Here is a 27,811-nt window from a genome sequence, read left to right on the forward strand (position 1 = left end):
GGTCCAGGAAGAAAACCTCTTCCCAGAACGAGTCCCGGTTTGTGGCTGGGCTCCTAGTACCCATCTGTGGAGCACTCTCGGGGGCTCGTGAGAAAACGGGACCCTCTGGGTTCCGCAGCTGAGCCGAGCGGAGCCGAGCAGAAGCCCGGTGGGGCGCAAGTGGCCGCCGGGGCCGGCAGGGGGCGCGCTGCCGCGGCTGGCGGGCGGCGCGTCTAGGCCCGAGCGGTCCCCGGGGTGCGCTCGGTGCCCACAAAGCGCCAGCTGAGGGGTCGCCGCGGGCCGAGCGAGTGGGGCCGAACCCGCCCGCCACCCGAGCTCCGCCGCACGGCTGCCCGCGTCTCCACCGTGTCCCCGCGCCCCGAGCAGGCCGGGCCCGACGGGCGAGCGAGAGCCCGGGCGGGGGAAGGCAGGGCCGGGAGCGCGCCGCCTGCGGAGAGGCCGGGGGGCCGGCCTGTGTGGGGCGGCGGCGGCGGCGGCGGCTACTCCGGCTCCGGGCCGGACAGCGCAGGGGGCCATGGCCGAGGCGGCCCCTGCTCCGGTAAGGGTGGCTCGCGCCGCGTTGAGCGCAACGAGCCCGGGAGGGTCGGGGCGCCTAGGGCTCTGAGACCCGGACCCGAGGGGAGGCGGGGGGAGGGCGGGGAGCCGGCCTCCTGTCAGGCGCGGGGCCCCGGAGTTGGGCGCAGCCCGGACGACTGAGGAGAAGACAGCTCTCTTGGGGTCCCGCCAGCAGGGGAGGGCCCAGGAGCGGGGGGAACCCCGACGCCGAGTGCGGGTCTGGGACCGCTCGCTCTCCTCTTCGTGCGGTCTCCGCACCTCCGTGCGAGTCCCCGGCCGTTTGGAGGTCCCCATCCTGTTTGGAGGTTTGCAGCAGAGACAGCCTCTTACCCCAATGGGAGGGATGAGTTCAGAGACATCCGCCCCACCCGCCCCGCCTGGTGTCAGCCCCGCTGCAGGACGCGGGGCAGGGGAGGATGGTGGCTTGATTTGATGTTTTCATCAGCCGTTTTCTAGCCCTGGGAGCGGACCCCACAAGAGTCACCCTTGGTGCAGCACCCCCACCCACACCCCGAGCCTCGTGCAGCCCAAAATGCGGGGTGACGGCAACAGTTAGGTGTGTTGAAGGACCGCGGGAGCGCAGGGAATCCCAGTGCCCAGCGCGTGTCGGGGGATGCCGGACACACAGGAGGCCCTCTGTCGGGATTGCCGAGTGCAGATTTCCGAGCGCGGGATTACCTTCTGCGCGTTTATTCGTTCAGCGGATGTTTACTGCAGGCCGGCCGCGAGGCCAAGCCGGCTCTATCCGTGGCTAAGCCAGCGGAGCCGGCCGTGACCGTCCCTGCACCCAAGAGCCTCGTGAGAACCAGCCAGGGACGCGTCAATACCGGGACCGGACAGGGGGGCCCAGGATTTGCCGGCTAAGAAGCCTCTGCGCACCCCAAGTTCAGCCATTGTAGTGGCTCAGGAGCCAGACTGGCGTACTGAGTCGCAAAGTGAGAGGAGGAAAAGGGGAGCAGCAGCAATGGGGCGGGGGCCAGAGCGGAGGGGACCTATTTTTTCCCTTTTGGATCTTGTTTTTCCAATGTGGTAGAGACGATCGTGTGTCTATGCTAGCCCTGTCCAATAGGAATATAATAGAAGCCATGTAGATGACCTTACATTTTCTAGTAGTCACACTTTAAATTTCTTTCTTTCTTTCTTTCTTTTTTTTGCCAGACCCTCTGCAGTGAAAGCTGCAGAGGTCAAACCACTAGGCCGGCTGGGAATTCCCAGTCGTCACATTTTTTTAGAAGTAAAAAGACACAGATGAAATGAACTTTCAGGATAAGTTTTATTTAGCCCCGTGCATGCAAAATATTTCAGTGCGTAGTTAGTATTAAGAAATTATCGATGAAGTTTTACATTTTCCTCCTCATGCTGCGTCTTCGAAACCTGGTGTGTATTTTATACTCACGGCACATCTCAATTGAAATAAGGGCATTTCAGATTTTCAGTAGCCACACATGGCTACCGCATTGAACAGTGCCGGTATATCCCATGGAGAACACTCAGGAGGGATTGAAATATTGCCTGAGAAAAAAGAGATAAGATCAGTGTATTTTAACATGTGGAAGGAGGTGGCATTCAGAGCACAAGGTTTTGAGTAGGATGAACCTTTTTCCTGAGGGAAGGAAAGAAGAAAGCATATAGACTAAGCTACTGAGTTTGAAGTGAGAAGAAGTGTGAAGAAAAAGAAGAGAAAGTTGAGAGAGACTCCCCCCATTCCCACTCTCCAGGGTCTAATTACTCTTAATTCTCAAAGTAGGAGGCCATGTCATCTCCTGAGAGGCAGGGGGCCTGCAGCAAACAGGAGGCTTACTGCCCAACCTGCGATCCCTGAACCAGCAGTGTTGGCATCACCTGGGAGCTCGTTTAAAATGCAGACTCTCAGTTTTCCTCCCAGACCTACTGAGTCAGAGTCTGCATTTTAAGGGGATCTCCAGATGTGCTCATTAGTTTGAGAAGCACTTTACGGCAAGTTGAAGAAGGCCAGGGGCTTGTAGTGGCCAGTCTGTGGATAGGAAAAGAAACGTGGTGGGGGGGGCGGGCAGAAACCAGACAGTGTGGTGTTCCTGCTGAGCTTAGAGACCAGGAGTGCGTGGTGACACCAGTTTACCCTGTTGTGCGACTTCATTTCTTTGGGCTTCCCAGCCTCCTTCCAGGAACAGAGAATAAGAACAATTGATTCAAACCTGGAAGTTAGCCGAGCTGCTGAGGCAGAAAGAGAAGTGAAGGGTTGAAGTTAGCTGAAATGATCAGCTGAGGAAGAAAGCAAAGCCTGGAGCAGGCCGGTAAACCAGAAGCAGATGGAAGGGTCAAGGGTTCAATGGGATCACAGAGCAGGTGAGAGGAGAATAAGGTCGTGGGAGAGATCAGAGGTTGTGGCCAGAGAGCAGGTTATCAGATTCATAGTCAGAAGGCTTGGCAGAGATCATCCTTGTCCAACCTCCTCTATGTTGTAGGAATTTCATTTTTTAAAAAAATACACTCAGGTTTCAAAGTATGCTCAAAGTATGCTCACAGTGATTGGGGGAGCGGGGGAGCCTGTTATTTTCTTGGAAAGACCTAGTTCCATACTCATTTATACAGATCAAATTTTCCCTTCCCCAAAATTCAATGTTGGTTCTAGTTCTGTCTGCCCTCTGGAGTAACACAGGGTGGATCAGATTAAACAAGTCTGTTCAGCCTTCGGTTTTATAACTTGCAAGTATTAGAAAAGAACCACCATGTCTTCTCCACGTGCAGCATTCATAACTTATTCAACTACTACTGCATGATATGGCTGTGGCTGTCAGCCAGGTGGTGGACAAGGCCAGAGCGTAAGTCAGTAAAGAAGAAGTTTATCAGAGGGCACGGAGCTCAGTGAGACCTGGAGAGATCCTGGTGCGCTTCGAGCTTTTGCAGAAGCAGAGGATGCCACCGCAGCCTGGCCCCTGGGCGGCTGGCTCAGGGCCTTCCACCCCAGGGAATGCCCCAGGCTGCTGCTTCGTCCAGTTTCACCTGGTCACTGTCTTAGCTCATCCACCCCTGAGTTCTCTTGGCTTTTGGTGCCGCTGAGCTCCACAAAGATGAGGCTTGAGCAGGCAGTACTAAACCTGTACTTAGAGTAATCGCAACTGGCCACGGAAGCAGCGCTTATGTGATTTTGCTTTGGATTAGGGCCCCTTCTAACCCTCGGTGTCTCCTCCCGTCTCCCCACCGCGCACAGACTTCCGAGTGGGATTCCGAATGCCTTACCTCCCTGCAGGCGCTCCCTCTCCCCGCAGCCCCAGCGGCAAACGAAGCTCACTTGCAGACCGCGGCCATCTCCCTGTGGACGGTGGTGGCGGCCGTGCAGGCCATTGAGAGAAAGGTGGAAGTCCACAGCCGGCGACTGCTGCACCTGGAAGGCCGGACCGGCACGGCCGAGAAGAAGCTGGCCAGCTGTGAGAAGACAGTGGCGGATCTCGGGAACCAGCTAGAGGGCAAGTGGGCTGTGCTGGGGACCCTGCTGCAGGAATACGGGCTGCTGCAGAGGCGGCTGGAGAACTTGGAGAACCTGCTGAGGAACAGGAACTTCTGGATCCTGCGGCTGCCCCCGGGTATCAAAGGAGACATTCCAAAGGTAGGCCTTGCACTGCGCGTGGGGGGTGCAAGCCCTCGTCCTTACTGCTGTTCAGTTGCTCGGTCGTGTCTGACTCTGCGACCCCATGGACTGCACCACGCCAGGCTTCCCTGTCCTTTACCATCTCCTGGAGCTTGCTCCAACTCTTGTCCATTGAGTCAGTGATGCCATCTGACCATCTCATCCTCTGTTGTCCCCTCATCCTTAGACTGTTAGTAACGGGCGGTCTTGGTCAATCAGTGAGGCCGAAGTCACCAGGAAGTGGCTCTCTGTGTCTGTCTATTTGGGAAGCATTCCTTGTTCAATTTACATGTTCTGATCATGGGAAATGTCAGACTTCAGACTGGAAGATTCTTAGCCCAAAGTTGGCTATCTGGCAGATGGATTTTTTTTTCTTTCTCCTACCCATTATCCCCAAGTCACTTTTTTTCTGTATTAATCTGTCTGCTGTAGCCTTGATTGGAAACAAAATTAAATATCATTGAAATCAGTCAGTTTGAATTTGTTGGCAATTCCGGATTAAAAAAAAAAAGAGGACAGAGGAGTGAGATGTAGAATCAAATGGTTGGTGTAAGGATTGGGGGCTGTCTGTGGGGCTAGGATCCATGGGGGGCCTGTCCTTCACCCTTTACACAGTGCGCTGTCCTGCTCGGCCTGGCCTCTCTGGAGGGAATAGTCCATAAAGCAACAGGAAATAAACGCCATTCTTGAGTTCTGGAAGACAGAGGCAGCTAGTTTCCAAACATGCCCGTTTATTTATTCATTCATTCAACAAGTATTTCTTGAACATGTACTGTTGGCTTGGTATCTAGTTCTTGAAGGCACAGCAGTGAACAATTCATGCAAGCTCCCCTGGAGCTTAAATTTTAGGGGGAAAGACAGTACAAACAAACCAAATAAATCCATTTAAGTGCCTCAGTAAAAAATAAAAGTGTTATCTGGTGATTTCTTTTTTAGATTGGATGTCAGAGAAGGTCTAGTAAAGGAGCTAGAATTTAGGCTGAGAGTAAATGACAGGAAGGACCCTACTGGGAGAAGGTCTGAGCGAGAACCTTCCAGGCAGAAAGAATACCTGGTGCCAAGTCCCAAAGGCACAAATAAACTTGGAACACAGAGAGGAAGGGAAAAGGCCAACCGGCTGGTTTGCCGTGAACAAGTAGAGCATGGCCAGAGACAAAGGCGGTGACTCGTTTAGGGCAGGGTTTTTCAGCCCTGGTTCTACAGGAGTCATCTGGGAGACTTTGAAAATTCTGATGGGCATCATGTCTGGATGTTCTAACTTAGCAGGTTGAGGATGGGGCCTAACCATTGATCTTAAAACTCTAGATTTAACGATTCTAACATGCAACTCTGGTTGTAAACCACCAATGTAGGGCCTTGGAGACCAAGGTGAGGAATGTGGTCTTTATCTGAATTAGAATGAGAAGGTTGGAAGGTTTTAAGTGGAGGAGTTATATCTGGTTTATATTCTGAAAGAATCTCTTTGACCGCTCTGTGGAGAATGGCTCATAGGGGTAAGAACAGAAGCAGGGAGAGAACCGTAAGGCAGCCGTCAGGGCAGGAGGGCCAAGGGTGACTTGGCTGAGGGTAACAGCAGTGCAGAGGGAGACAAGCGTGCAGATTGAGGACGCTTTGATGGTACAATTGACAGTAAGATTTACTGATGGGAATTAGGGAATGAGGAATTAAGAACAATAGTAATTGTAAATTTACTGCGTGATAATTTCTGAGCACTTACTGTTGTAAGTACTTTGGTTCCTTTCATAAGAAGCCTAACTTGAGCCCAAGCTCATGCAGTCAGTAAATGTAAATAGCGGTGTTAGATTGTGACCCAGTTGGCTCCAGAGCAGGTGGTCTCAACCACGGACTCTTAGGTTTTTGACTTGGAGGTCTGGGGGGATGGTCTTGGTGTTTACAGAGGGAAGGAATTAGTGCCCTTTGGCAGCATTAAGTTTGAGATGCCTGGGGTATGTTCAGGAGTGGTGCTAAGCTGTCTCTGAAGCTCAAAGGTGAGAAATATTTGGAAATCATTGACGTGCAGATTGTATCGTAAGTCATGAAGCCAGAAGCGATGACCTCGGGAGAGAAGGTGGAGAGGCAAGAGAAAAGAATCCAAGGACCGAGCATCAGGGGAGGGAGTGGCGGCCAGTGAGTGTGTGGGTCACAGGGTCAAGGGACAGTGGTCGTGTGGGTGGATATGTTGCTGAGAGGTCTAGAAAGATGAGGATGGTGAATGCAGTTTGACAACACAACTTTGCTGGGGACCTTGCAAGAGCTGTTGCAGGGCAGGGAGTGGGGGACAGAGGACTGAGCGTGGGGTCAGGGGGCAAACAGAGAAGATGGAGACTTCCTCAAGGTACAGGGGTGAGCAGGTGGCCGGGAAGGTCAGACTCAGCCTCTGAGAGAGAGCCTTCCCCGCTGTGTGTGTGGTGTGTGTACCTGGGCGCCTCCCAGAGTCCTTTCGAGTAATTTAAACTTGGTGTTGGGCCATAAGAATAGCAGAGAAGGTAAGTTAAAGCTACTTACTGTCTTACCTGGTTAAATGGATAACATCTAAACTGTCCTGCTTAAACTTCAGATTTGTATATAAAATAATGTGATTCCTCTCAAAGATTACTTCATGAAATTAAAATATACAGAAGGTTTACCAGTTTGAAATATGGGCCACAGGGACACTTTCGTGTCCCTGATTTGTTGAAAACGCTCCTACTCTGACCTTAGTTTTGAATGCCACGTTCAAAATAATTCTCCCTCAAAAATCATTTCTGCATTTTAATTTTTCGAATTGTGGTAAAATATATGTGACATAAAATTGACCATTTTAGGGGAGAGGGGGTAAAAGAAAAAATATTTACCATTTTAGCCATTTTAAATGGACGGTTCAGTGGCATTAAGTACATTTCCCTCTTAGGCATCTATCACCAGCATCCGTCTTCAGAGCGTCTTCATTTTGGAAAACTTGAGTGATGTACCTATAGATCCTCCCAGGACCCTCTCCCCTAGCCCCTGGCGACCCCCGTCCTGCTTCCCATCTCTGTGACTCTGTCCGCTCCAGGTCCTCGTCTAGGCGTGCTCGTGCTGTATCTGTTTCCTGGTGAGGGAGTATTTCCCTGGGCATGACACCGTCAAGATTAATCCATGTCAGGGCAGGTGTCAGAACTGCCTTTTTAAGGCTGGGTAATATTCCACTTCTCCCACAGTGTCAAAGGCACCAGTTCTTTTTTTCATTACATCAAATGCCATTGGTGAAAAGTTTAATAACAAATCAATTCTCGTTTGTAAGGAATAGTTTTTTTTCTCTCTCTGGAAACTTTTATCTTCTATTTGCACTTGTTATGTCTTGGGTGTAGGTCTTTTAAAATTTATGTTGGGCACTTGGTGTCACCTTTCACAATCAGAAGACTGATTTTCCACTCTGGGAAATTTTCTTCTGTGATTCTATTTTTACAATCTTTTGTTTCCCCTGTCCACATTTTTTTTTTCTGTTCTCTTTGTGGAATTACTGTTTGACAGATGATGGATTCTTGTCTTCATCTCTTTAACTTTTCCTTCATATTTTTCACCTTTTAAACTGGAGTTCTGTTACTTTTCCTTCCAACCTTTCTCATTTTAACAATTATATATTTAATTTTAAAGAATATTTATTTTCTCCTTTTTTAAACCAGCCTGAATTTTTCTTTTTTAATGGATGCTATATCTACTTGAATGTCTCTGTGAATATGTGTTCAGTTCAGTTCAGTTCAATCACTCAGTTGTGTCCGACTTTTTGCGACCACATGAACCATAGCATGCCAGGCCTCCCTGTCCATCACCAACTCCTGGAGTTCACCCAAACCCATGTCCATTGAGTCGGTGATACCATCCAACCATCTCATCCTCTGTCGTCCCCTTCTCCTTCTGCCCTCAATCTTTCCCAGCATCAGGGTCTTTTCCAAGGTGTCGGTTCTTTGCATCAGGTGGCCAAAGTATTGGAGTTTCAGCTTCAGCATCAGTCCTTCCAATGAATATTCAGGACTGATCTCCTTTAGGATGGACTGGTTGGATCTCCTTGCAGTCCAAGGGAGTCTCAAGAGCCTTCTCCAACACCACAGTTCAAAAGCATCAATTCTTCGGTGCTCAGCTTTCATTATAGTCCAACTCTGACATCCATACATGACTACTGGAAAAACCATAGCTTTGACTAGATGGACCTTTGTTGGCAAAGTACTGTCTCTGCTTCTCAATATGCTGTCTAGGTTGGTCATAACTTTCCTTCAGCTTTTTAAAATTTTTTTTTAATCTAGGATTTTTTTGTAGTGTGTGTTCATCTTGATGCTGTTAATTTTACTTGTTTATTCATTCATTCGTTTTATTTTTTGGCTGCACTCTGGAGCACAGACTCTAGGCCCATGGACTTCAGTAGCTGCTGCACTCAGGCTCAGCAGTTGTGACTTGCTGGCTCTGGGACACGCGGGCTTCAGTAGTTGTGGCTTGTGGGCCCCAGTGCATGCAGGCTACAGTGGTTGTGGCACATGGGCTCATTTCTCCACAACATGTGCAGTCTTCCCAGACCAGGGATCGAACCCATGGCCCTTGCATTGGCAGGTGGATTCTTAACACTGTACCACCAGGGAAGTCCAGTTTTACTTTTTTTTTTTTTTTTTTAATATTTATTTAGCTGCAGTGAGTCTCAGTTGTGGCTCACACTCTTAGTTGCAGCATGTGGGATCTAGTTCCCAGACCAGGGATCAAACCTGGGCCCCCTGCATTTGGGAGCGTGGAGTCTCAGCCCCTGGACCACCAGGGAAGTCCCAGTTTTACTTTTTTAATATTGAGTGATCCTTGGTTGTTTGTTCATATGTATAAGCGAAGGATTTGGTTAATAGGGTAATTAGAGGAAGCTTGCATTTTTCTCTACCACCGTGTCAGCCTTTTTAACCAAGGGTCTTTCCTTTGGATGAGAGGCTCTCTCCTTAGATGCCCCATATAGGTGGGCTTCGCTTTAGGGTGCCATGCAAGGAGCAAACAGGCAGTGTGGGGGCCACCCAAAGGCCAGGAGTGAGGCAGGACTCTTAAGTTGTCAGCCCCACACTGGGACCCCATACTGTCTCCAGACAGATTTTTTAATTTCTTCAGAGATGAGGTCTGGGTTTTAGCTTTGGGGTAAATGCTGCTTTACCAGGGCTGCTGAGGACAAGAGAGGGGGCCCTGCTGTTCCAAAGATAGACCTTCAGACTGCAGTTTCTAACCGCTCTTACTCCTACTCAGTGTCTCTGCCAGCTTTGGGCTTGCAGTTCTCTACGTTCCTCACTGCAGTCCTTCCCTGTGCGTTGTCAGAGACGCCTCTTCCTCGAACCCCAGGCCCCAGCCCTGGCGCATCCTCTAAGTCTCAGTGAGATACTCGTCAGAAATTCTGATCGGGGGACACCCTCTCCTTCTTGTTCTTGGTACTGTTATTAATATTTAGTCCCTCCTGGTCTGACTTACTGTCATTTCAATGGAACTTGGGTGGGAAAGGAAGTACCTGTGTGTTTAGTTCACCATCTTGAACCAGAAACCCATCCTGATCCTTCATTTTTGTCATCGTTTTATCATATGTGTTTCTGTTGTAAACCTTCACAAATCTTTTGTGTAGTGAGGTTAGATAAAACTTGACTATTGAGTTCATCTACATTTGCCCTCAGCTTGATTTTAGATGCTGAGCAGGATGTGAAATGAATAGTTTATGATGCTAGTAGCTCCTAAGGAACAAAATTTATGGTTGATGACACAGATGAAGCAATTAGAAAATGTAATTGCCTCACAGAATTGTATAGACCTTTGTATTTTAAAGGATATGTGAAGTTTATGATGATGAGTATCTTTTTATTGAATTTTTTAATTTGGGGAGAAAAAAATACACACACACACACACACACATATATATATATGTGTATATATATATGAAGTCACCAGGAGTCTTTCATCCTATTTTTTATGGCTTTACTCTCTCTCAAATCCTTATGGTATTACTAGTAAGGTTTTTATATATAAGATTCTGTTGCCTAGGTATTTCTATTTTTTCCACAGTCATTTTCCCCCTCTTTTCATTTTAGTCTTTCTTGATCATGCTGTAGGATTTCTCTCAGTGGTCACTGGTATTTATAAGTTAACTCATATTTAAGAATAAAACTGTGGAAAGCTCTCAGGTGGGTGCAGGAAGAATGAGCTGTTGTGATGATGGCAGAAGTAGAGGGACTTTGCACTAGGTGACAGTGCCCACACCTGGCACCTTAGCGCCCCAGGCCCCTCTTGGATTTCTCTACAGAGAGACATATCCATTTGCCTACGGATAAGCTCCTAGCTTTGAACAACATTATGCTGGAAGGTGGGGTTCCTTATGACCATTCCCTTCATACAACCTTGACTCCAGCTAGGCAGAATCCATAATTTTCTCTGAATGCATTCTCTAATTTTCCATGCTTAAGTGTTTTTCCCATTCCTGTTAGGCCTGTTTATAACCTACCTGTCTATTAGGACTGACCAAAATCCCACCTTTTCTAAACTTAGTCCAGCCTCTTTATAGCTGTTTCCAAAATCTGTTGTCCAGGTCATTAAGCTGAATATAGTCGTATGCTTCTTTTAGACTGAAACTGTATATTTATAATTTTGCTGCTTAAGATAAGCCTTGTACTTCATGGATATTCACTACAGGCTCTGTTCTGTGAATTAAATACTGCTTTGCATTTGTACCTCTCTCTATCGGTGACTAAAACACACAGCCTTAAAGTTTGTCACAGTGAAAACGTCATCAACTCTTGGAGGTTAGATCTGTGTCTTAAGTTTTGCCTGTATCCTTTCGGCATCTCACATAGGTTTTTGTAACTAGTAGGCATATATATAGTTGGAGAAGAAAATGGCAACCCACTCCAGTATTCTTGCCTGGAGAATCCCATGGACAGAGGAACCTGGCTGGCTACAGCCCTAGGGTTGCACAGAGTTGGACATGACTGAAGCTACTTACCATGCATGCAGGTAGAGATGTGTTTGTAGTAGAGTGAGTGAATTGCAGTGAAAGAAACTAACCCCAATGTATTATAATTGCAGGTGCCTGTGACATTCGATGATATCTCCATCTATTTTTCCACTCCAGAATGGGAAAAGTTAGAAGAATGGCAAAAGGAACTTTACAAGAATATCATGAAGGGCAACTATGAGTCTCTCATCTCCATGGGTGAGGCTAAGTTGGCACCGTTTGAACGAGGGGACTTGAATGAGAAGTCTCAGAGCAATCCCTTTTCCTCCAGTGTCTTCATTTTCCCTCTGTCCTCATACATTTCTGGTTCCAAGCCACCAAGATGTTCAGTTCAGCCTTGCTAAATAGGAAGTCACAGTTTCGCCTTCTGCCAAGTCAAGGGGCAGAGGGTGAAGTTCAAGGTTGTGGGTGTGCCAGCTGCAGTGGTCTCCATGGTGTCCTTCCTGTTTATGGCCTCGCCCCTCCTCACTGAGGCGCATGCGCTCTTAGTCCATGGAGGCGGCAGTCTGGCCATCCGTGGGCCTCGCCTCTCCTTGCTGAGGCGCCCTCATCTTACTCCATGGAGGCGGCAGTCGGGGGCCTTGCCTCTCCTCACTGAGGCGCCCTCACTCTTATTCCATGGAAGCGGCAGTCGGGGGCCTAGCCTCTCCTCGCTGAGGTGCACGCGCCCTTACTCCATGGAGGCGGCAGTCAGGGGCCTCGCCTCTCCTCGCTGAGGCACCCTCACTCTCACTCCATGGAGGCAGCAGTCGGTGGGCCTCGCCTCTCCTGGCTGAGGCGCCCTCACTCTTACTCCATGGAGGCGGTAGTCGGGGGCCTCGCCTCTCGCTGAGGCGCCCTCACTCTCACTCCATGGAGGCAGCAGTCGGTGGGCCTCGCCTCCTGGCTGAGGCGCCCTCACTCTTACTCCATGGAGGCGGCAGTCAGTGGGCCTCGCCTCTCCTCGCTGAGGCGCCCTCACTCTTATTCCATGGAAGCGGCAGTCAGGGGCCTCGCCTCTCCTGGCTGAGGTGCCCTCACTCTCACTCCATGGAGGCGGTAGTCGGGGGCCTCGCCTCTCCTCGCTGAGGCACCCTCACTCTCACTCCATGGAGGCGGTAGTCGGGGGCCTCGCCTCTCCTCGCTGAGGCACCCTCACTCTCACTCCATGGAGGCGGTAGTCGGGGGCCTCGCCTCTCCTCGCTGAGGCACCCTCACTCTCACTCCATGGAGGTGGCAGTCGGGGGCCTTGCCTCTCCTCGCTGAGGCACCCTCACTCTTACTCTGTGGAGGTCGAAGTCGGTGCTCAAGGAGCACACGAGCCTTTCCCACACATCACCTCTCCTCCCACAGCTTTCCCAATAGACACCGGCCATGGTTGGAGGTGAATGGATGGGGACAACTGTCTAGACCAGTGGTCCCCAACCTTTTTGACAACAGGAACCGGTTTCTTGGAAGAAGACAGTTTTTCCATGGAAGGGGTTGGGGCTCATGTTTCAGGTGGTAATGTGAGTGACGGGGAGCAGCAGATGAAACTTCACTCGCTCACCCGCTGCTCACCTCCTGCTGTACGGCCTGGTTCTTAGCAGGTCACACACTGGTCCTGGACCAGGCCTTGGGGACCCATGTGCTAGACTCAAAGAGGTTCCCTGGGACTGTGGGCCTCACAGCCTTCAGTTCAGCTTCGATGGCCGTTAGTTGTCAGCCTCACTGATTACTTGTCATACCCTCTTTCCCATTTTCCTCTCCTAGATTATGCCATGAATCAACCCGATGTCTTATCTCAGATTCAGCCAGAAGGAGATCGTAATACAGAGGACCAGGCTGGGCCAGAGGAGAGTGGGATTCCCACGGACCCCAGCGAAGGTGAGTGGAGAAGAGGTATCCACCTCTTGTCTCCGTTTCCTGGTCAGAGGTGACGGCTTGGAGCTAAGGTAAGCAGGGCTTGGGGCTTCTGGAGCCTCTCAGTCCTAAAGCAGGGAGACTGTGATTGGGTCAGCAGGCCCATTGGACAAGGAAATCACCTTGTCCAAAGCCTTCGCCTGTCAGTAGCACATGCCTGAGACTATTGAGGGAGCGTGTATCCAGCTGTTCAGAAGTGTTGAGGGGATGGGAGTCTGCATGCATGGTCCCTCAGGGATGCACTTAAAGGGCAGACCTGATGATGTCCACCTGGGCAAAGTGAATTTTGCCCAGTCTGGGAGCCAGTTATCACTAACTCATTCTGCCTAGTTTTTTGGTGGTTTTTTTTTTTGGTTGGCAGCTACTTGATATTGTGTGGGAAAGACTGCTAGCCCAAGTCCAGTTGTTATTTCATTCAAGTCCCACCTGTTATCAGAAAAATTTCATATAGATTTTGTTTGCTAGATAGAAATTTCATCCTCCAGACATCTCTGTGAGATGAATATCTCTGACAACCCACCCCCATTCCATGCACTGTTATTTTTTTCTAACATTTTACTATGAAAATTTTTAGTCAGAAAAGTTGAGGTAATTTTGCAATGAACACCGAGATATCAATCACTTAGATTCTATCACTGACATTTTATTCTACTTCCTTATTACATGTGTGTCCATCTCTGCATCCCTCTGTCCATCCATCAATACATCCTCTTTTCTGTGTATTTTAAAATCAGTGCAGATAGCAAGACATTTCCTCCTAACTAGTTCAGCATGGATATCATTAACCTAGAGTTCAATATTTGTTTATATATTTTGTGATATACTTTTTTTGTATACAATGAAATACTCAAATCTCAAGTGAACTTTCTCTGAATTTTGAGGAATGTATATGTCTGCCACACATTGTTTTTAAGAATGTGTAGGTGATTATATTTAGGCAGTGTAACAAGTTGAATTTTATTAATCTCTATACCTTGGATATAAATAGTGAGTCTAAAATCACATCACAAATAATGATGGGTTATTTGATTGCAGAAAAATTCATTATTGGAAGCGGCTTCTTGGTCAACTTTATTAGTTACCTGACATAGGCCTCAGTGAGAGAAAATGAGTATATCATTTTATTGTTTGGGGATGAATGGAAAAGGTGTAAGTAAATTGGTTTTGTGATGATACTTGAAAGTTTTATTTAGCTGCCTTTTTGTCTATTTTTACCTTGGCTTTTAAGACTCCATTTGTGGGTAATCAGCTTTTATGCTTTAATACATTTTTACTTAAAATTAACAGTGTAAGCATTTAATTTATTTAATACTCTGGTTTTATTCTTTGGAATTTTAGTTTGTATTGGTAATTACCAGCCTAAGTATTTACCTGAACTTAAAGATAGGATTCATAGAATTTAGATTGATCAATATATAGCATTTAAGAAAAATCATACATGTCTAACCTTTAGAACCCTTAATATTTTCCCCCTTTTAGGTTTAATTATATTTTCATGACTTTTTATTCATTTAATTCAGTTGTTTTCTTTTGTTTGCTCAAATTGTCAACAACTGACTTTTAAACCATCTCCTGTGTCCTTTTAGTACTGCCTCAATACCTGTTTTTATTTTAAAAATGTTCCAGACTCTGTTGGGGTTTCTGAGACTTCTCCTACACTCAGTAATTGCTGGGAGAACACATGGCCCCAGCGTATAGTCGTGCTCAGGGCTGAGATTTATTACAGCGAAAGGACACAAAGCAAAATCGGCAAAGACCAAAGGTGCTCAGGGTGCAGTCTGGAGGGAACCGGGGGCCAGCTTCAGGGCCCCCTTTCAGTAGCGCCTCATAGACCACGCTTAATTCCGCCAGCAACAAGCTGTGGCAACACGCATGTGTCGTCTCCCAGAGAAACTCTCCGGAGACTCTACCCAAGGCTGGTCCCGTAGGCCTCCTCTGTCTGACATTTTCTGAGATTCCAGACTCCCAGAAGGGGAGTGGATCTTCAGCATAAACTACGCTGTGCAAACAGCTGAGACCCAGCGAGGCACTCTTAACATTGAGGAGAGCTTGAGATCAGCACAGGAACTGCTTGTCAGCCAAGTGCCAACCTTGGGAGCAGGCCTTCCAAGGACAGGCAGTCTCAGGCCTGCTGTGTTAACATGGGCCTACTTTAGATTTTCCTTCTCCCAACACATTAAAAACGTCCTGGTTCCTTTCAGTGGAGAATAGTGTTACCTGTCTAGTCGTCAAGGTGCCTAACAGACTGTCCACATGGATGCCAGGTGGATGCTAATGCTGGGCCACTTTAGAGACAGGACTAATCAAATATTTTTTTCATTGATTATTCTTCACTCTGTTTAGATCATTTTCCCCATCTTGTTCTAATAGGAAAAGAAAAGAAGAAAAACTCATTATTGAGCAAGCAGCTGCCCTCTTCTTTAACATCATCATCTTTTTAAAGTTAAATTTTTTTTTTTAAATTTTATTTATCTATGTATTTTTGGCTGTGCTGGGTCTTTGTTGCTGTGCCGGCTCTTCTCTAGTTGCAGCCAACGAGGACTGCTCTGTAGTTGCGGTTCGAGGGTTTCTTATTGCCATGGCTTCTCTTGTTGCAGAGCACAGGCTCTAGGGCACTTGGGCTTCAGTAATGGTGGCTCCCAGGCTCTAGAGCATAGGATCAGTAGTTGTGGCACAGAGGATTAGTTGCTTCTCAGCATGTGGGATCCTCCCAGATCAAGGATCAAACCCATTTCTCCTTCATTGGTAGCTGGATTCTTTACCACTGATCCACCAGGGAGGCCCTTCAAAATTAATTTTAACACACTTTGTAATTTGTTAGTAGACCACTATGTTTATATTAAAATATTGATGTATTTTTAGAAACAATTTTCTAAAATATGTTTGGATTTTATCCATATTTCTTATAAAGCCCATACTTTGTTATCTTACTCCATTTTAGAGCTTTAGGAAGAACTGTGCATTATAATTAAGTAAAAATATATACAGGTAGAATAGATTTGGGGATAGTAAGGATACCATGTGGCATCCCCTCCTTTTTATGTCCAAATATCTTGGAATTCATTTTATATTCTGTTGTAGTCACCATTGTCTGAATCTGATGAAGGAAAAGAAATTATTATTCCTTCCAGGAAGCAGTCATCGGTGCCTCGTATTTTAGATAAAATTGCTTCCAATTAGTAGAAAATAGTAGTGAATGAGAGAATGCAAAAAATTATAAACCTGAGATTTTCTGAAATTCTTCTTTGTACTAGGGCCAAAATGCAGACCAGCTGTGTGTGTGTGTGTGTGTGGCCATTATTTGGTCACTGATAGTTGTAATATTGAACTCCAGTATTTTAGAATTCTTTGGAGAAAAGCCTTAACTAAGAAGTTCAGACAGAATAATAACTAAAAGCCCACTATCTAGCCCTTCTTCTAGTTTGGAAACCTTGGACCTGAGCCAAGATTCTAGAAAAGTAAAAATATTCATTCCCAAACTTGCAGTCCTGAGGAGACTTCTTTGCTCATCATTGATTAGGGTGCATCACCCTTATCTCCTTTGTCACTGCTCACTCTTGTCCATCAAGACCATCTTTTCCTAAACAAAATCAGTGACTAAGACATCCCAATATGATAAACTCTTTATTTTTGTTTAGCCTACATGCAGACAAGAATTACCCTGGAAATAAAACTTAGCTTAGTACACAAATACACAACATAGTCACCTACTGTGTTATACTTCCATATCTGCTTCACGAAAGTTGCAAAAAGAGTTTTGTATCTTTACCAACGGTAGTTTCATGTACCGGGCATTTTCATTGTTGCTTAAGAATTCATATCTCAGCATCAGTTCTAACTCACTCAGTTCATACCTTTGTACACTTCCCAGAACCTCAAGCCTCTAGCTCCTTCTCAGACAGCTTGGGCCCTACCTGCTTAAAGCACACATGATAACATTCAACCAGCATAGACATTAAAATTTTATATTTTCTTGTGATCCACCTTTCTATTTTAACTACCTCTCGAACCTAAAACTTCAGCATTTCTGTTTCCTCTTACCTGATGAGTGTTTTCAGTTTCTCTCTTCTCTGGCTTTCCCCAAAGCCTGCTGCTTGCATGAACCAATGATTTTACTTTTCTTCTGTGTCTCTTTAAGTGTCCACTGTTACGGTCCCCCAGGCCTGTGAGGATGTACTCCAGGTGCCCTTGTGGCTGGGCCAGCAGTCGCCCTTCTGTCACCAGGCAGGTGACTGCACGAGGCCCCCGACCACTCCACTTCTCCTGCTCCTCTCATCTCGCTTCCGAAAGGTACTCAGTCCTACACTCCCATCACTCCCACCGAGTGTAGTAGACACACCATATTACATGCACTCAGTGACAGCAGTGCTAAGACCCAGTTATTTAACAAAATAAACATTTACTTCATTGTACTAACCTAGTTAGAACTTTAGCATCAGTATTCAGGAAGACCCCGGCTTACGTTCCCAGGGCTCCCCAGGTTCAGTGAAGGTATACTGAACCAGTGACGGTAACAACAGTAGCCACTCCCATTTCTGGAGAACTGACTTGTTGTTTCAGTCCTCCTTAGCTTTTAGGTTGGCTGCTGACTAATACTGTAACCAACGATTGGAAGGGCTCCACATGCCCATCAGGGGAGATGCTGAATGCACAGTGGTACAGCTACAGAAAGGAATGAGGAGGGTCTGTGTATACTGCTGCAGACATGCATCCCGGAATATATTGTGAAGTAAAAAATGAAGGTCTGAGACAATTGGTGTAGTATGCTTCTTAAAGAGGGAAAAAATGAAGATGTATGGAGGATTAAAACAAAAGTCAAGGAGGATGGTTACCTTTACAAGGAAAGACTAGAGATGGAAGCTAGATCTGTCTGAATGTATTCTATACTTTTGATTTTGGAGCCTTGTAAATATTTTACATAAAAAATAAGATATAAAATCAAACACATGCTGAAAAAACTAAACTGTATACCACAAAATATCTTAAATTGAGTCCATATTTTTGTTAATAATACTGGTATAGTTTTGAAATGTACATTCAGATAAAGCAAACATTATGCAGTGTTATTAGGAACCAAGATTCTCAGGATAAAAGAGAACAGATACAAGTATTAAATCAAAGCAGTTAAACACTGTAGTTTTAAATATGGTCATAAATATTAATATAAACTGATTATATTTTGTTTTTCTAAATGGTATTTTATAGCTCTGTCTGTTGAAAAGACCTAGAAGCAGTGACAACCTATTAACAATTGGTATCCTATCATCCAGATTATGGTCTCTAAATTCCATTTCTCAGATTATTGATTGTGTGCTTGGAGCAGAAAACATACAAGATGAATCTGGTCTAGTTTGTTATACCAGAAATGAAGGAAACTAGATATTTGATGATGTGAAAAGACATAAAACTGATCCAAAGGGGCTCCTCCTAGCCCAAAAGGGACAATTTGAGCATTAAAAAGAATAATGACTTGAACTTACTTCTGGGACAGAAACAGATTCACAGACACAGAAAACAAATTTAATGTTACCAAAGGAATTAGTCAGGGGTGGGGAGAAGGAGATAAATCAGGAGTTTGGGATTAACATATACACACCACTATATATAAAATAGAAAAACAACAAGGACCTACTGTATAATGCAGGAAACTATATTCAGTATCTTGTATTAACCAATAATGGAAAAGAATCTGATAAAAAAATACATATATATGTGTATAACTGAATCACTTTACTGTATATCTGAAACTAACACAACATTGTAAATTAATCATACTCAGTTTTAAAAATGGTTACAGAAAAGAATAATGACTGCAATAGCTTGAATCTCACCAAATATATAACATTCTGTGAGTTCATTATGATAAACTAAAGAAAAAATAGTCAAAACCACTTGAATCACATTTGGAGGTCCTAGAGCACTAACTCGTTATTTAGAAGATTGTTGAATGAAGCAGTTAACATATATATATATATATATATATGTATATATGTTTATAAAATCTTGGAGGAAAGAAAGGTAAGGTTGGACTGTGGTTAGTACACTTCAGCCTCGTAGCTCAAAGGAGGAAGTTGGAAAGGCAGCCCACCGTGTGCACAGAACCCTGTCTTCTCCTGTCTGCATAACCTGGCGGTCTGCTGGGCCGTGTCCAACCTCTTATTTCCGCTTGGTGTATACCTTTAGATCCCAGCAGTCTCTAACTGATTTAAAAGGCATTGAGCAATAACAGTGAGTTCTGTTCATTTGCTAGGAATAAAACCATAACCTGCATACAAGGCCTTTTTGATAAATAATATAGAGAGCTTGAATTAACTCTCTGGACCCTGTCAGTGTGCCAGCTTGTTCTTTTAGGCCAAAAAAGGCTATATAGACCTTGGCTGGAATAGCAAGCACAGCTGTTTCTGTACTGATCAAATGAGGCATGTTATGTGCAAAATCTTTAGAGGCTGTTCTTTTTTATTTTCCAAAAGAATCCCCAAGGCCTGAGGAACTTGCAAATACTATTCTCCCTACTCTCAGGGTTTAGGAAACAAAAACCTGTGTCATTAATAAGCAAAAGTAATATGCTGTCTTGAAAAGAACGTGGAATTGAGAACCTGAAAAATGTTTCTGAGCAATCAGATCTGTGCTTAAACCTGATTTTGTAATTCTGATAATATATTTGTTTTTAAATGAACATTCTTAAAAAGTTTTTGGTCAATCTTGTTTGTTTGGTTGTTGGTTTTTTTTTTTTTCCTTGTATTTTAAAGTAAACCTTTGATAATATAGTGTTTCACTATAAATGTTTCCTTACTGGAAATTTACTTAACCTCTGTGGGGCCCCCTCTAACTTAAATGGAGAGGCGATCCCCTGCTTCCTTATCTCATAAAAATGCTGTGAGAGAAAAACGTGAAAACACTCTGAAAGTAAGTGTGCTGATGAAATGAAAGGTACTCATGCTTCTAGGTGATTTCAGGATGTCATCTCCGAAATAAAAATTTTGATTTGTTTTGAAGGGTTGGGAAGGTCCCATGGAGAAGGGCATGGCAACCCACTCCAATATTCCTGCCTGGAGAATCCCATGGACAGAGGAGCCAGGCAGGCCACAGTCCATGGGGTCGCAAAGAGTCGGACACGACTGAGCGACTATCACTTTGACTTTTCACCACCAAAAATAAGTGAATCAAGGTGAGTGTATCATGGAAAGATTCATACCTTTGGTTTCATTTTGAATTGGTTCTCTGGATGTTATATGTGTTTTTGTTTTTTTAAGGCTGATTTTGTTTTGTTGTTATAGTTAATTAGAGATAAATATTGGGGGAAAATGTAGTATTCAGCACACCAGCATGATTATTTCCACTTTCTGAGTCAAGCCCTGAAGACATTTCTCTTCCCCCACCCCCCACAAACAGAGCCTGGCATTTCGACCTCAGATATTCTGTCTTGGATTAAACAAGAGGAGGAGACCCAGGTTGGTGCTCCGCAGGAGCCCAAGGAGAGTGACCTGTGCAAAGGCACCTATGCTGGTGAGTCCTGAGCCTCCCAGAGCCAGAGTACGGCAAGACCACCGAGTAGAAACCGCAGGGGAAGTGGGGTTGTGGGGGCAAGGAAGTGGGTGAGGAATGAGAAATGGGGCGGGAGGGGAGGCTGTTCAAGTAAGAAATGAAACTGAAATCCAACTAAGATAAATTTTCAGTGAGAAAACACACTCTTAAGTGTGAAGACAAATTAGAATTGTCACAGGAAGAAAAGGAAGTACACACGGATGAAAAGTATGAGGGTAGAGGAGGGCAGAGGAACACTGGAGGATCTGGTAGAGAGGACCAAAGCGGGAGGGGGGAGGGGAGACAAGCTGAGGCACAATTGAGGGTGTCAGTGAGGAGCTCTCACTAAGGACAAAACCAGGACGGGAGAACCACCTGTCTTGTAAGACACTTAGTGGCGTCTGTATTTTGCCATCTGAACAGAAGAGAATCTCAAGGTCAGGGGAGACGCAATGGTTCATGCAACTGAATGCAACCTATTTATCTTCTGTGCTCTGCTCAGACCCTGGAAAATAAAAATTAAAAGAGAAAAAGAGTTTCTGCTCTTCCAGAAGTTTTGTTGGAGGGACACATTTCAGTACTAGGCATGCCTATTATTAAACGTAAAGGGTGTGTGGGATGGATGACTTATACACAAGAAATAAGGAGTCTGAAGGACATTCCATCAGTTATCCTTTAAGTATTTAAATAAAGCCTGAGAAGACGTGACGCTGGAACTGGCTTTAGAAAACCGGTACCAAGTGCTTGGGTGTAACCTAGGAAGCTGGGAAGGGAGGGGTGCATTCTACAGAAGGAGGGCAGGGTGAGCAAAGACAACAGGAGCAGAAATGTGTACTGTATTTTCCAAAAGATAAAGGGACAGAGAGCTATATTGAGGGGTTTATATCTGACAGAGTAAGGAGGAACAGGATTAAATAAAAAGATGATTTTAGGCCTGGTCACAACAGGCAACAGAGAACACCCGAGTGTGTGCGCCAGGACACTGAAAGTCGCTGGAAAGACTGATGCCAGGGCCCTTCCTGTCCAAACGGAAGCACCGCAGAGGTTCGGTAGCGAACTCTCCGGTGATGGGCCGGTTTCAGCCCTCTGCTGACTTCCTGCTCTGCGCCGGGCAGGGACCCGGGAGAGCTGCGGGGAGCCCGGGGGGTGGCCGGGTGTGACCCTGAGCCCTTTCTTGCAGACGAAGAGCTGGTCATCAAGGCCGAAGGCCTCGCCAGAGCCTCCCTGTGCCCCGAGGTGCCTGTCGCCTTCGCTTCTCCACCAGCAGCCGCAGCTAAGGAGCCGTTCCCGGACGTGGCCTTCAAGAGCCCGCAGTCCGCGCCCCTGGCGCCGTTTGGACGTCCAGCCGCCGATCTGGCCGAGGCCTCGGAGGGACAAGTGACCTTCACGCAGCTGGGTACCTACCCGCTGCCGCCCCCGGCCGGGGAGCCGGTCTTCTCCTGCCACCACTGCGGCAAGAGCCTCAGCCAGGACCTCCTGCTGACCCACCAGTGCGGCCCTCCGGGCGAGCACGCCGCCCCCTGTGCCCAGTGTCCCAAGCACTTGCCCCCACCGGCCGACGGCGGCCCTCCGGCCCCCGCCCGCGAGACGCCCCCCACCTGCCCGCACTGCGCCAGGACCTTCACGCACCCGTCTCGACTCACCTACCACCTTCGAGTCCACAACAGCGCCGAGCGCCCCTTCCCCTGCCCCGACTGCCCCAAGCGCTTCGCTGACCAGGCGCGCCTGGCCAGCCACCGGCGAGCGCACGCCAGCGAGCGGCCCTTCCGCTGCGCGCAGTGCGGCCGCAGCTTCAGCCTGAAGATCAGCCTGCTGCTGCACCAACGCGGCCACGCGCAGGAGCGGCCCTTCTCCTGCCCGCAGTGCGGCATTGACTTCAACGGCCACTCGGCCCTCATCCGCCACCAGATGATCCACACGGGCGAGCGGCCCTACCCCTGCCCCGACTGCAGCAAGAGCTTCATGCGCAAGGAGCACCTGCTCAACCACCGGCGGCTGCACACGGGCGAGCGGCCCTTCAGCTGCACGCACTGCGGCAAGAGCTTCATCCGTAAGCACCACCTGATGAAGCACCAGCGCATCCACACGGGCGAGCGGCCCTACCCCTGCGCCCAGTGCGGCCGCAGCTTCCGCTACAAGCAGACGCTCAAGGACCACCTGCGCGCGGGCCACGGGGGCGGCTGCGGCGGGGACCGGGACCCCTCTGGACCGCCGCCGGACCCCCCGGGGCCCCTCCTACCCGGGCTGGAAGCCTCGGGCCTGGGCGTCAACCCCGAAGGTCTGGAGGCCAATCAGTGGTATGGGGAAGGCAGTGGGGGAGGGGTTTTGTAAAGCTGTCTCCTTTCAGGGTTATCTGTGTGGGCAGGGTAGGGGCAAGAGGAAAGCCCCGCCACCCCGCACCTCGTGGTGAGGACTGCTTGGCACGTCGAAGAATGTGGGGTCCTGAACGCTTGACTAGAGCCGAGCTTGAGTTTCGGAACTTCACAAGAGCACCACGTTGCGAAACCCAGGAAGACCTGGAAGAAAGCCCAGCTTCCCCATCTTTTCAAAAAAAATATGACCTAAGCAGAAGTTAGAAGAATGTCGCAGAGAGGTTGGAAAGCAAGGTTCAGCCTCTGATGATCCATCACAGGTTATGTTGAGAGTGGTTGAGCTCTGTGTAGAGTCAGGTGCATGGAAGAGCCTCCAAGCCCTGGAGCCCATCCTGAGGCAGAGAATGTTTGCCCGAACCTTCCTCACTTTCTTGGTGGTGTGATGGCTGCTGGAAGCCAGTGCCCAAGCCCTCCCCCCTTCTCCTGCTCCCCTAGCAGAGCTCCAGTGTCCTGCCCCGCCCGAAAAGATGACTCAAGACTGCCTTCCTAGGTCTCCCAGAGTGATCCTTCTAATATATTTTGTTTAATATTGAGTGAGCAAAAATCTTGACGTTAAAAGCTTCCTAAGGAGAACAATTCTTTCATTAGCTTAATTTGAAGCATCCAGGCTTTTACTGCCATTTAAGCTACTAGAAAGCTTTGCCAAGGTCCTGGTTAAAAACTTGGAGGCAGGATATGCAGCCCCAGCTTTAAAAGCTAGAGATCCCAGGGAAGTGACAGAAAAACCTAGAGTTTGTGCCTGAACCATATTCCTGAGAGCCACTTATATGTCATATTATTCCTTATCGTTTCAAAGCCAGTAAGCTGGCTTTTCCATTCCTGGTGTGTGATATTCTGACAATCATCAACGGAAAAGGCTACAGCACCTTCTAGAATCATTATAGAGTCCTGAAAGTGCCCACGGCCTCTCAGCTTTCACTTCCTCAGTAGTGAGATGACAGTTACAGTGCAGGTTTTTTGAGCTGGCATTGCCTGCTCACCACCCGCCCCCGGTGATGGACAGATTGAGGGGCTTCATAGACCCCTGAGAGCTAAGCACCAGATGGGGTGAGGGCAGCCTGGCAGCTTCTTGCCGCTGGCTTTGCTTCTGGGGAACTTTGCCACCGTGTGTACCTTTGTGAGGGTCAGTCAGTCACCAGGAAGCATCTGAGCCTGGTCCCACTCCTAAGCGACTCTGCAGTTGGGCCAGTTTCCCTTTACAGATCTCACAGTTTCATCTGCAGTATGAGGCTGGTGAAAGGAAAAAAGTGAACCTTTAGGATTACAAAACACATATATTGTGGTACATTCCTTCTGCCAAAATCCTATCTCTATCTCTGGCTGTTATCCAGGGAAAGCAAAATAAGACAGCAAAATCAAGGCAGAGATGTTCTTGCTGAAACTTGACTGAAATCACATTGATTTGTTGTTGACTCTCGGTTGGAGACTGGGATAGAAGACAATAGCGCAGAAGCCCCAAGTCCTGGGCAGAAAAGTTGTTTGTAACTCTGGTGCTCTCCTGTTTCCCTGGAACCTCCCTATTGTGACTGAAACAAGGTCTGCGAGTATTTAGGCAAGACACTCTTGACAAATGATAAGGAAAGGACCCATTTTCCCCCTTGTCACCCAGCCCACACTTCACCCTGCCTAGTTATGTGTGACCACACTAGGAAAAAGTGTCAGCCCAGCCAGCTTGGCTCCCGGGAGGGCTCTATCTGAACATGCTGCTCTCTAGGATAATCACATGTATAAAATATCTGCTCTGTGACATTCACAACACCAGGCATCACAGAAGGCCTAAGAAACGTGTGTGAGACCTAGTCCCTTGTCGTAACTTACAGTGTGAAGGCAAGGGTATGGAACACACCGAGGGAGATGATGAACAGAACTTTGACATACCAGATTGAAGAGTTTTCTAGCTAGAACCTGGATCCAATACCATGGAAACTGGGGGGTCCTGGGGATCTCAGAGCCCGAGTTCCAGCTTCACGGGTAACCACCTCCCAGCCAGGAACCCGATACTGAGATCCAGCTCTGGTTTGCATCTCCCTAACGAAAAGGAAGAGGAGTCACGGTGCTGGCCCCCCGGGAGGCTCCTTTCTGAAGACGCAGACTTGCATGTTCTCCAGGGGTTGCTGGAGAAGACACCTCTGCCTGCACTAGGTGCGGCGCTGGACGAAATGACCTGGAGAATCCTCTTTTACTCGAAGGTTTCCTGAGGACACAGAGCTTATTAATGAAAGAGACCTGGGGATTGAAATGCTGCAGAGAGGCCCCGTGGTCCCTGTTGCAAGGAACTCTAGCCAGCCGGGACCCACAGTTTGGCAAGAAGTGAACAGAGTTCACATACCCACGAGGCAAGAGCCATGAAGCTGAGTGAAAGAGAATGGCAGGGTCAAGCCAGAAAGATAGAAATGGAGGTTATCCAATCGTCAACCATCAAACAGACCAGGGGTGCAGCCACTGTACCTTCTTGTCTCCTTTCCCTCCCCCAGTCTTCTCACCACGTAGAAATCCAGGCCGGGTCTAAATTAGAATTTGTTTGCTTGAGGTGCAAAAGTAGATAAGTAAAAAAAAAAAAAAAAAAGACCACTGGGAAAGATAAGTCCAACAGAGAGGTTCCAGTGTGTGGAGAAGCTTAGCTCATCAGGGGCTTCTGAGACAAACCATACCCTTAACGGAATCTGAGGATTGGTCGTCCCGACTGGACTCAGTAGGAAGGAGGAAAACAGAAACGTGCGCTCTGTCAGTCTGCCCTCTGGCCGGGAAGTGTGGACTGTCACACCAACAGGCACCATCTCTGCGGAGTGGATCCAGCTGTTGACTGTAACCAGATTCATGCTTTGCTTCCTTACTCGATTTTTCGTTATCACCATAAGATGAACCTCTGGTTCTGCTGCTGATGTGAACTTAAATGGAGTTTACTGTCTGGAAAGTGAAAGAAGATGACTCTGATCTTTCATGCTGGGTGTTTGTTACTAGAACGCCCTAGCCGGGCTCTGGCTGCTTGATATAACTTCCTAGCAGTGTTTTACAGAACTTCTCTCGCCATTAATAATAGCCTGCAGACACTTCCCGTTGGGGGGACTCCGCTGGGCTTCTTTCTGGAGCATTTTTAAATATTTGGGTATCCATGGCTATCTCAGCCAGAACCAGATTCTAGAGCTTACCTGGGTGTAATAAATGTTTACTGTCTCAGTCTTAGAAAGTCTGGTTGATAAGAGAGAACCCGAGTCCGTTTATTTGTTCACTCCAAATGGGATAGAGAACCCACATTTCCGCTCACATGTCCTCTGGAGGAGGAGCAGAACACACTGTCTCCCCGCCCTCCCCCCCGCTCCCCACATCCCACACTGTAGCTTCTTAAACAATGAAAAGCATCCTGCTCAGCTGCCTGAGGACCACTGAGAAGCAGGGAGAAAAAGTCAGACTCTCCCAGAATGTTCTCACAGGCCAGGAACTCTGTTACCATCAGCGCCATGTTCTCTGCTCTTGGTGGAAACCTTTGACCCTGCTCTCTTCATCCTACAAAGGAAGCAGTCTTCTCACGGGGTTTTACACGGAGGACATTCTTTGACTTGGGAAGTGTCAGACTCTTATAAGCGGAAGATCCTCCAGTTGGGGCACATGGGTGGGAGATGGGGGCAGGGAGTGCTCAGGCCTCACAAGGACACGTCTCGTAGGTTAGTGCAGCTTAGTGGTGTAGGGCATGGGTTCGGCCCAGACCCAGCGAGTCCTGACGTCGTAAGAAGTGACATAACTATTTAATCATCATGGGTCTAGTTTTCGTATCTGTAACATAGAATGATGCTAGGTCTTAGATGTGTCAGGGTTTGGGGGGAACCTGTGAAAGTACTTGGCACAGAGCCTGGTGCACAGAGGTGTCAGATTGGCAGCGGTCAGGAAAGGTGCAGGTCAGCCAGAGGGGGGACTGATGGCGCACTGCAGAAGCGCATGACCACCTGATGACTTAGCTCCTGCCTCCCATCTGTTGCTTCCATTTAGACTATCTCCTGGCTCCCTTAAGTTTGTGTGTGCCGTGACTCCAGCTGGTTCAGATTCTAAGATGTGGACTCTGGCCCTTCTCTTGTAATGTGTGTGTGCTCAGCTGCGTTCTACTCTTTGCAACTCCACAGACTGTAGCCCACCAGGCCCCTCTGTCCATGGGGTTTTCCAGGCAAGAATACTGGAGCGGGTTGCCACTTCCTACTCCAGGTGCTCTTCTGAACCCCAGAGATCGAACCCGCATCTCTTACATCCCCTATATCGGCAGGTGGATTCTTTACCACTGCCCTGGGGGCTTCCCTTCCTCTTCCTAGACCAGGCCACTGAGGTCTCCAGCCCGCCCTTGGACTGGCTGCCCTTGGGTCAGTTCTCATCTTGGCTCAGTCAGCCATGTCGGGAGGGAGGGTCCTAGGTCCCTCCACGGGATCTGGGGCTGGTAGACCCTCTTGGGAATGGGCTGACGGTGGGGCGTTTCCAGCACTGCCTGGAGAGGGAAGACTGCTTCCCCTGTGTCCGTTTTCCCTGAAAGACTTCTGTTCCAGCAGCACCACGCAGACCAGAGCTCATGGCCGGTACAGAAAGGACCTGGAGGTGCTGTCGCTATTATCTTGCAAAAGAAGTAATTTGTTACTTTCTGGGGTGTTATTCCTACTTCCCAGTCAGGCTCCACTTCCTTTTCAAATAGGTGACTCAGGCCATAATTCTATCTCTACACACATACACAATGACTTTTGTCACATTGCCTCTTGAAAACAAATATTACTCCACCCCTTAAGACCAAACCCCTCTAAAGAATACAGGGAGATACAGTCAAATCAGAGAGGATTCAAAAGCCCTGTCCTGCAATGTTCATAAAATTGCCAGGTTACATTTCAAATAAAATATCTGGTAAAACCTCATTGGGCTATGTGGCTT

The 27,811-nt window shown here is 47.7% G+C and overlaps 1 protein-coding gene across 2 annotated transcripts; it reads left to right on the forward strand.

Moving 5' to 3' along the window:
- Positions 1–131: 131 nt before the first annotated feature.
- On the forward strand, positions 132–27,728 carry ZNF398 (zinc finger protein 398). Of its 2 annotated transcripts, none has more exons than XM_065939344.1 (6): positions 132–538; positions 3,746–4,141; positions 11,207–11,333; positions 12,867–12,980; positions 20,409–20,522; positions 21,721–27,728. In XM_065939344.1, the coding sequence occupies exons 1-6, from the start codon at positions 515–517 to the stop codon at positions 22,869–22,871; spliced, it is 1,926 nt and encodes a 641-aa protein (XP_065795416.1). In that variant the 5' UTR covers positions 132–514; the 3' UTR covers positions 22,872–27,728. The 2 variants fall into 2 exon arrangements, with proteins under 2 accessions (XP_065795416.1, XP_065795417.1); XM_065939345.1 differs by having other exon boundaries at positions 3,785–4,141.
- The last annotated feature ends 83 nt before the right edge of the window (positions 27,729–27,811 follow it).

Source organism: Muntiacus reevesi, chromosome 6 (assembly GCF_963930625.1).
Source record: "Muntiacus reevesi chromosome 6, mMunRee1.1, whole genome shotgun sequence".
In the NCBI taxonomy this organism is placed as follows: Eukaryota; Metazoa; Chordata; class Mammalia; order Artiodactyla; family Cervidae; genus Muntiacus; species Muntiacus reevesi.